The sequence below is a fragment of the Camellia sinensis genome, chromosome 14 (genome assembly GCF_055761805.1).
Source record: "Camellia sinensis isolate YWXY chromosome 14, ASM5576180v1, whole genome shotgun sequence".
Lineage (NCBI taxonomy): Eukaryota > Viridiplantae > Streptophyta > Magnoliopsida > Ericales > Theaceae > Camellia > Camellia sinensis.
Genome location: NC_138974.1, coordinates 79504525 through 79514389, shown reverse-complemented (window position 1 = coordinate 79514389; position 9865 = coordinate 79504525). Strand labels below are relative to the sequence as shown.

The 9865-nt window shown below is 34.9% G+C and overlaps 2 protein-coding genes and 2 long non-coding RNA genes across 4 annotated transcripts; 2 read left to right on the top strand and 2 right to left on the bottom strand.

Annotated features, from left to right (window-relative positions):
• Positions 1-281: 281 nt before the first annotated feature.
• Positions 282-1635, top strand: LOC145807654 (uncharacterized). The gene is made up of 2 exons (XR_014350916.1): positions 282-485; positions 1362-1635. It is a non-coding gene; the product is annotated as an uncharacterized LOC145807654 (long non-coding RNA).
• Positions 1636-2047: 412 nt separating this feature from the next.
• On the top strand, positions 2048-4385 carry LOC145807115 (uncharacterized). The gene is made up of 2 exons (XM_082905045.1): positions 2048-2456; positions 3201-4385. Exons 1-2 carry the CDS (start codon positions 2048-2050, stop codon positions 4250-4252), a joined length of 1461 nt encoding a protein of 486 aa, XP_082761171.1. The 3' UTR covers positions 4253-4385.
• An 874-nt stretch (positions 4386-5259) lies between these two features.
• On the bottom strand, positions 5260-5912 carry LOC145807730 (uncharacterized). The gene is made up of 3 exons (XR_014351054.1): positions 5870-5912; positions 5615-5754; positions 5260-5534 (listed from the first exon to the last, which is right to left on the bottom strand). It is a non-coding gene; the product is annotated as an uncharacterized LOC145807730 (long non-coding RNA).
• Positions 5913-6598: 686 nt separating this feature from the next.
• Positions 6599-9660, bottom strand: LOC145807114 (uncharacterized). The gene is made up of 5 exons (XM_082905044.1): positions 8938-9660; positions 8708-8848; positions 7305-8070; positions 7005-7091; positions 6599-6906 (listed from the first exon to the last, which is right to left on the bottom strand). The coding sequence occupies exons 1-5, from the start codon at positions 9658-9660 to the stop codon at positions 6599-6601; spliced, it is 2025 nt and encodes a 674-aa protein (XP_082761170.1).
• Positions 9661-9865: the final 205 nt, after the last annotated feature.

Sequence of the window (9865 nt, the reverse complement as noted above, 5' to 3'; positions counted from 1 at the left end):
GATTATTGTAGTCAAAAAATTCTATTTTAACTTATGCTGAATGAAAACTATATATATATATCAATGTGTATTTCAATGTGGGTAGGAAATGGCTATAATCTAGGGAAAATTGGCCTAAGGTCCCTCCTCTACTTTTGATATGAGGAGAGGTCCTTTATAATATGTTTTGATGGCTAAGGTCCCTCAAATTTATTTTAGGTTATAAAGTACCTAAATTACCCTTCCTTTATAACATAAATTTGTTTGAATATTATATGGTTGACTTAACTAATACATTTTGGAAACCGAATTTGAAGGGGAGATTTTGTCGGAGTTTTCGTCGGAGATTTCAGTGGAGATTTTATGGTGGAGATTTCGTCGGAGATTTCAGTGGAGTTGACGAGAAAGATTGCTACGATCGTGTAGATTTTGTTGGAGATTTCGTCGGAGATTTCAGTGGTGTGATAGTGTATTGATCGCGTAGATTTTCAGTGGAGTTGAATCAGGTTTGTTTTCGATGGAGATAGCACATGCATTTTGATATTTGTTTTGAATTTTTGTGTAGAGAGAGGCCAGCTTGATAGAGTTGATTTTTATTTTTGGAATTAATTTTTTATTATTTGTTTTTTAATCAATTTGAAAGAGTGTTGACAGTGTGTTGATCGCGTAGGTTTTTGAATTGAGTTGAATTAGGTTTGTTTTCGATTTAGATTCCAAATGTATTTTGATTTTTGTTTAGAGAGAGGCCAGCTTGATAGAGTTGATTTTTATTTTTGGAATTAATTTTTCATTCTTTGTTTTTTTGATCAATTTCAGATAGTGTTGACAGTGTAGGTGATTTTGATGTTTAGAGTTCATTTTTGGTGCTCTGTTTTTTATCAACATGCTGATGAATTATAGTTGTGTTCTATGTTTTTTCAAACCAGAGAAATTTCATTTTCTGCACTATTGTTTGTGTAGTCCAGAGGAAATTATAAGTGCATATGGACATATTATTAGAAGTTTGCAATGGTGATAGAATATGAGAAAGTGAATGTAAGTTCATAAATTTCTCTATACTTGTATTTGTAGTTCAGAGAAAATTGTAAGTTTGTTACTCACTTTCAGTTTGTAGTTCAGAGAAAAGTATTTCTCTGGACTTGTATTCTATGTGATTTTTTTTTCTATAATTGTGTTTAATTGTTAGCAGTAAATTTCTCTGTGATTCATTAAGTTTCTGTGATTTTGTTTTTTATCATCTTGAAGGTGAATATCAGTTTGTAGATGTCTTTGGAGTTTTATTTTAAGTTCAGAGAAAATTATGATTTTTAGAAATTTCTCTGTACATTTATGTTGTTATTGTGAAGTGTTTCTGTGATTTTCTTTGTTGTTTTTTGTTTCAGTTTCAATGGACAGTGCAGTGTTGTTGCTGTGCAAATATGGGAATGATACTATTGTCATTAATGTTTCATGCGAATTGAATTTTGAGGAATTGGTTGGCATTTTGTGTAAAACATGGGAGAATTTGAAACCTGAGACTATGTGTATTTCATATTCTATTTTGGGCCATCCGAATTGTATGGTTCGAAATAATATTGATTTTCTGAATATGTTGAGGGTTGTTTGTGCACGCGGTGTTGATATAGTTGATGTTTCAGTTAGTAGATGTAGTACTTCTGATGAAGAGGATGAAGTGGGGTCTAATTGGGTAGATGTTGTGGATGGTGAGTGTGATAGGCTGGTGGATGTTGAAAGGAATTCACTCTCTAAGTTTTGTTCTCACCAAGAAAAGGTGTTATTGTCGGCTAGTTGGCGGAATAATATTACGAGTGTTGGACAAAAGTTTGAGGGTGGTGTGGTTGAGTTCCGTACTTTTTTATGCAAGTATGCTATTGAGGTTGGTTTTCAGTTTACGTATGTTAAAAATGACAAGCTGAGGGTTACGGCAGAATGTACATATAAGGAATCAAGGGGATATATGTGGCGTGTACATGCTTCTGTTGAAAAAACAAATGGGTTCTTCTACATAAGGACTTTGAACAATGAACATACGTGTGGTGTGGCGGTTCGTACGAGTAAACATTCGAGGATGACTTCCAGCTTGGTTTTTGGGCTGATACTTGAAGAGGTAAGTGCAAAACCTTTAACTCGTCCAGTGGATGTTGTGAAAGAAATGAAAGACAAGTATGGGGTGTCAATTAGTTATAACTGTGGTTGGTTGAGTGTTGAGAAAGCAAAATGTAGTACATATGGGGATTCTTGTTTGTCATTTGATCAATTACGGTGGTATTTTGATGAGGCATTGAAGAACAATCCAGGGAGTCGTTTTGAGTTAGATTTTGAAGATAACAAGCGTTTCAAAAGAGTGTTTGTGGCTTTTCATGCATGCATTGCTGGTTTCAAATATTGTCGGTCATTGCTTTTTCTTGATGGAACATTTTTGAAAGGACGATACAAAGGAGTTATGCTTGCTGCAACGGGGAAAGATGGGAATGAAGGTAATTGTAAATATATCTATTTTTATCTAAGTATGTGAATTTTCTATACATGTAGGAATTGAGTGAATGTGAATTTTCTCTGGTTTTGGCCACTGTGGATTTTCTATTGTTGTGGCCACTGTGAGAATTTTCAATGGATTTTTGTCAGTGTATGAATTTTCTCTGGATGTTGTCATTGTGTGAATTGTATCTGTAGGTGGTCACTATGTGAATTTTCTCTGTATATTATGATTGTGTGAATTTTCTCTGTAGCTGGTCACTAAGTCAATTTTCTCTGGATGTTGCCAATGTGTGAATTTTCTCTGGATGTTGGCAGTGTCAAACTTCTCTGGTTGTTTTATTGTTCTATTTTTCTCTGTTGTTTTGTAGGTGGTCACTAAGTGAATTTTCTCTGTATATTATGATTGTGTGAATTTTCTTTGTAGCTGGTTACTAAGTCAATTTTCTCTGGATGTTGCCAATGTGTGAATTTTCTCTGGATGTTGGCAGTGTCAAACTTCTCTGGTTGTTTTATTGTTCTATTTTTCTCTGTTGTTTTGTAGGTGGTCACTAAGTGAATTTTCTTTGTATATTATGATTGTGTGAATTTTCTCTGTAGCTGGTCACTTATTCAATTTTCTCTGGATGTTGCAAATGTGTGAATTTTCTCTGGATGTTGGCAGTGTCAAACTTTTCTGGTTGTTTATTGTTCTATTTTTCTCTGCATGTGTGTACCTAATATGCTTGTTCCTATTTGTTTTGTAGGTTTTTTTCCTGTAGCTTTTGCTGTTGTTGATGCTGAGAATAAAGACAATTGGTGTTGGTTTCTTGAACATTTATATGGAGTATTAGGATCAGAAAGGGTGATAAGTTTCATATTAGATCGACATTGTGGAATTGTGGAGGGAATTGCTAGGTTTTTCCCGAACTGCTTTCATGGATTTTGTCTGGAACATCTAAAGAGAAATTTGAGGGATAAGTTGTCATGTGGAAACACAAATTTGGTTAGGGAGACGATTGTGTCCAAGTTTTCAGAATGTGCATATGCTCCAACAAAGGCATCATTTCATTTCAAGTTAAATGAGTTAAAAAGTGAGGGAGGAGACATTGTGAGTGTTTTTTTGAGAAGTTTACCATATGAAAATTGGAGTGATGCATATTTTGCAGGGAAACGTTATGGTGAGATGTATTCAAATGTTGCTGAGTCATTCAATTCATGGATACGAGAAGCTCGGCACTTGCCAATAACAAATTTGGTGGACATGATACGGTTGCAAATCATGAATATGAGGTCTGATAGGAGGCTGCTCTCTAGTAAATGGAATAAAATTTTGTGTCCTCGTATGGATAGTGTGTTGGAGAAGTCTTTTTTGGACGGGAGGACATGGAATGTGAGTTTATCATCTGATAATGTCTTTGAAGTGCATTGTTTTCCTTCGGTTATGGTTGATCTTGGGTTGAGAACTTGTTCATGTCGAAAATGGGAAATAAATGGGTATCCATGTCAACATGCTGTTGCTGCAATTTTTAGGAGTGGAAAGAATTTGAATTCATTTGTTGAACCATTTTTTCATGCTGATATGTATCGTCAAGCATACTCCTTTTCGATTGGCCCAGTTCCAACTGTTGAAAAACCTGTGTGTAGCATTGAAGATGCTATGATTTTACCTCCATTGAGCAAGAGACCTGCTGGGAGGCCGAAGAAGAACAGAATTGCTTCTACTGGAGAGTTTAAAAGGGTGATTAAGTGTAGTCGTTGTGAGAGTATTGGTCACCATAATAAGAGGACATGCAAGGAACCTTTGGTAAATAGTTGAGGATTATACATTTTATTGATGGAATAATACATTTGATGATTACTTTGTGTATTTTGTTTTGTGAAATTTATTTTTTGGACAGTGTATATAATAATATCAATCAAATTCATCCAGAGAAATTTTTCAATATCAATTAAAGTGTGTTTGTTGATATATACTATAGGCAGTGGGTTTGTAGTACCTGTCAAATTTATCCAGAGAAATTTTCCTATGGCAGAGAAAATTCTGTGTGTTGTGTTTTGAAGCTTCATATTCATCCACATAAATTTGACAATGGCAGACTAAAGTACTGTGTGGATTGTGTTTTTTCAATTTGATAATTGTTTTGTACTAACACAGTGCATTAGAGATTGAATGATCATATAGGCACCTTCTTTGGTGAGATATGAGTTAAATTTATCTGTAAATTTCTGGTAGCTTCATATCAGTCATTTCAAGAAATGTGCACAGCAGACAGAGCATTCAAAAAATTATTCTACAACCAAGAAACAAAATCAAGCTCTTTTGGATTTTCTCTGAGTTGAGAATTTCTCTGAGTTGAGAATTTCTCTGGACCAGGAAAGAATTTCTCTGGACTCACTTGAACTCAGAAGTTTGTGTCAAAGCCAGAGAAATTTTCACCAGAGAAATTTTTCACCATCAGAGAAAACTATATGGGCATTGTGTTCTGAAATTTGAAATTCATGCAATGAAATTTTCCAGTGGCAGATAAAATTACTGTGTGCTTTGTGTTTTGTTGAGTTTGATGATTGTTTTGTACCAACACAAAGTTTTACAGATTACATGATCATATAGGCATCCCCTTCGGACGATAAAAGTTAAATTTCTCTGTGAATTTCTGGTAGTTTATACCAGAGAAATTTCTGCAGACATTTTTCTCTGGCAGACAATTTTCTCTGGCAGACAATTGTTGAAATTTACATTAGTAGAAATAAAAAAAAAAATGAAATTTAGATTAGTCAAGAAAGGATATATACATATACGTCAAGGATCATCATTCATTCAATGTATCAACAAGAAAGGATATATACATATATGTGAGACAATTTTCTCTGTGTGGATATGTACATTGTCTTCCTTTCACTAGTTTCACTATTACATTTGTGGTTCTTCTGGGGGTATTTCAATTGGTTCAGTCCATGACCGGCCAACTTCGGTCACAAATCTCTCTATGAGTTCTGCCCTCATCAACCTTATCTCTTGTGTGGACAATTTGGATTTGATAGGTTCATGCTTGCTATATTGTTTCATTATATAGCAGACGAAGAGGCCACAATCCAGACTGCATACAAATTATAGGTATGGTTAGTTTTAAGAAACATGCAACTGAAATTATCTTATTTATAGATGTATGAAACTTACGAATCGCTTTCTTGTTGTGGAGCATTGTTGACATACTCAAAGTCATAACTTGTGTTTTGTGAGTTAATTAATTTGAAGGAGGGTTGTGATTGAGCGTCTCTTTCAAGACAAGCTTTCAAAAAATTCTCCACGTAATCTTGCTGCAAAAAAATAATTTTTATATAACAGAGAAATTTACGGACAAGTCAATGGGATTCTATGAAAATTATCATCACATAAAGATGATGATGGATCAGAGAAATTTGCACTCGTTACCAATTGTTTTGCATCTTTGACATATTTGTCTTCTGCATCATCCCTTCTTGGCCTCAGTGAGTTGTAGAACCTCCATAAATTGTCTTGTTTGTCCAGGACAAGCAAGGTCCAGTGATTTCCATGTGTGGACTTCTCATTACCTCCAGTATTTATTGGGAAATGGAGGAACCTATAGTTCCTCCATGCTGTTTCAATATGCTTGTCAAATAAGGACACTCGAAAACTTTGATTTTCTGTCATGTTGATGAAATTCTGTGCTCAGAGAAAATCAAAAAATGGTTTTGTTAGTGACACAACTGACTTCAAGAAGTATATTAAGAAGAGAAAGTAGAAAGTAAATTCCAGAGAAAATCAAATAAAATAGTAGTAACATACCAAGCACATGGATGTGAAAAAAAATGAGGTTGGTTGTTGTTTCTCTCTGATTTGGTCAGCCAAAAGGATCTCTCCATAGCCATCAATGACCTGAAAAATATGATTTATAATTGTAATATTGTTTTATAAAGGCTGATGGAACATTGTAGAGAAATGTTGATGAAAGGGAAAGACTTACATTGTTGGCAATTTCTTTTTGCTTTATGAGGTTTCCAATGTCTTCAAAGGTAATGATATTCAACTCACTTGTCCAAATTAAAGCTCTAGAAGATGACAAAGAAGGGATTGAATTGTTGTTAATGCAACATAAGTTTGTAATTTGTTGTTTGTTATGTTCTATTTTGTTTGTTGTACTTACACAAGCCCAGACACATTTGATATGTGCTGCAAGATGTCTTTTATATGATCTTTTATCAATCTTGAAATGGGAAGAGTTTGTGGAAAGACCCAAGATTTTGTGATGTTTATAGGTTGAGGCAAGACGTATGCATCAGCATCAAGCACTTCTTTGTCCTTCGTGCTTTGCTCAACTTGTTTTGCAGCTTGTTTTGAAGCTTTGGTCACTTTCGCAACTTTCGGATATTGGAATTCTGGATCATGCTGCTTTTCCTTCCTTTCTTTTGCCTTTAAATTTTTTATCATTGAGGTTGGATCTTTTTTGACTGTAGGCAGTGAAAATATTAGGAAAAGTGAAATTTATCTGAAGCAACAGATGATATTTCAATATGTAAATTTATTTAATTCAATATTTTGCAGTTACCATAGAGTTTCTTCTTTTGTTTCGGTTGTTGTTTGTGTGGGATTTGCTCTTGTTGGGTTGTTGGTTGTTGTTCCAGTTGCATTCCAACTATACACAGTGAAAATCAAACAAGCCGCAAAAATGGAATAAGAAAATATACAGAGAAATGAAATGAGCAGTAGAAATATAACTAATGTGTTGAGAGAGATATAACTTCCAGAGAAAATTACCAATGACAGAGAAAATTATAATAAATAGAAATTTCTCTGAGTTATGATGGCACAAGGACATAACTTTTTGTGGCTCAAGATTTTCACTGACCTTGTGGTTGAAGTTGTGGTGGTGTTCGGTATGGTTGTGTTGCTAGTTGGACAGATAGTTCTTGAACTTGTTCATGCAATTTGGCATTTTCAGTTTCAAGCTCCGAATTTGAACACCTCAACTGTTGAATTGTTTTTGCATCGTCTGCTTTTTCAACCTCCAACATCCTTAGTTTCATTCGGATTGTGCTTTCTTTTTCTTGAAGTTCTGAGTTATGTAATGTCAGGATTCTTATTGAAATATCCTTTTCAGCAAGTAATTCCATCCAATTTCTGTCTTCTTCTTTTTTAGATTGAGACAGTGCCTTCAGTCTTTGACGTAGATCAGCAATTTGGGCATCCTTTGATTCCTCAAATTCTTCAGGCTGATGCATTGTTGAGCCACAAATGCCATCATGTTGTTGGTCCATCTGCTCATTATTTTCTTCTTCATCACTTTCATCCTTGTTCTCTTCTTCTTGTTCATCTTCATCTTCATCTTCTTGTTCACTGTCTTCTTCTTTCTGTTCATTTTGTTCTTTGTCTTCTGGTTCTGTTTCTTCACTTTCTTTGGTGGTTTCTTCTTCTGTGCTGCTTGCTTGATGTTCTTGTCCATTGCTGGCTTCGTATTCTTCTGTGTTGCCTTCTTTTTGTTCATTTCCTCCATCTTCAGATGAATCTTGTAATGTCTCATTGAAAATGACAATTGCCTTTTTTAATTCTTTCTTCGTCTTTTTGCCAAGACAGAACTCCTCAGATGGGTTTTTGCCTAGCTGCTTGTTATCAATCTGTAACAGGAGACTCTTTTATTAGAGAAATGTTACAAAATTCACTGAGAGAAAAAATTCAAATAAGGAAAATAAAATTCATCTAAATGATACTAATTGGAAACAAACTTCAGAGAAAATTGTATTGGGCCAGAGAAAATTAGAGACATGGAGTTAATTTTATGGGGCAGAGAAAATTATGAAACAGTGAAATAAGCAGTGTTTATAAGTTAATGTTTTACTATATTTGTGTCAGAGAAATTTGAATTCCAGTGAAAATTCATTAGAAGGGTAGAAATAAACAGTGTTTATCAAAGATGCAAGGCACACAAGTTATGGGCAGAGAAAATTACACACAAGGAGATAAAATTTGATGGGCCAGAGAAAATTATGTAACAAAGAACATAATTCAGATATTAGAGAAAATGAATCAGGGCATATAAGTTAATGTGTTACAATTGTGGTCAGAGAAATTTGGATGGTAGAGAAAATTGATTGCAATGGCAGAAATAGACCAGTGGTTAACAAAGAAGAAAACATAAATTGATATTTCATAGAAAATTAATCTTAATCAATCAATGCACAAGGATGGAAACAAAGCAGTGGTCAAAGAAATTTTGAAATTTCACTGAGATTTCGGTAGCAATAGGAATCTAACCTGTCGAGGTGCAAGAGAGTGGACTGGTGTCTTCTGCAGCTGTTTTGTCAAGGTTTGAAGGTTCCACTTGGCACATCTTGGGAAGTCTGTTGTGTTACTGTCTTCTGAGTCAATGATAGTTGCATGTTCACATAGCCAATACTATGATGAAAATGAAAGTAAATAAAATTTTGTAAACGCACAAATTTGTAAGTATGATAACTGCAAATTTGAATGGATATTATACTTACCAGCAATGCAATGACACACCCCGTAACTTTTTCTGGAGTTCTATGCAATGCCATGATAGAATCAATCAATGTTGATGTGATTGCTTTCGGCCAATCATACTGTTTCATTGATTCAAGAGGTTCCACATACTTTATAAAAACCCAACCTATTGAATTCCCACTTGTTGCAAAAAATAGGGTGAGACACAAGTACAATGTAACAATGATTGCTACATCTTTGAAGTCAGTTGGTTGCTTGCCTTTCATTGCTTTGACCAAGGCATTTTTAAGAACAGGACCAGTGAGCCTTGTGTCCTTTTGGAATCTTCTCCTGAGGAATGCAGATTTTGGCTTTTTAGAGTATCTTAATGACATGGCTCCTTTACATCCTTCCAAACCAAAAATCAAGGTCATGTCATTTGTTGTAAAGGTCAGGTTCTTCTTCCCAACTGTGAATGCTTTTGTTTTTTCATTGTAACATTGGATTATGGCAACTACATCATCATCGGATTTCCTAGATTTCTTTGGATCCATCCTTCCAGTGGTTAGAGCTTGGATCAAATACCAGAATGGGGTCTTTTGAAGCTCTAGAAGATGTTTTGAACTGAATTTAAGTGTTTGAAAGAAGGAGACGACAGATGAGAGGTTGGATCGGAATTGAATGCTGTAGTGAGCTCTCTTTCTGTGGAGTTCAACAGGTTTTTTCCCCCTTGAGCTTGAGTCTTTTGAAGTTGGGGTACTCATCTGGATGCTAGTTGCTTCAACAGCTTGGACTTGTGTGTTTTGGGAAGGAGTTTGTGGTGTTTTAGTGCTGGTTTTTAATCTTAGATGATAAGAGGACTGAGAGAGTTGTTCTTGCTTCCTTGGTGTTTCTAGTGTTTTGCTGCTGGTTTTTTATCCTAGTCCATAAGAAGACTGAGACAGTTTCTGTTTTTTGCTTGGTGTTTCC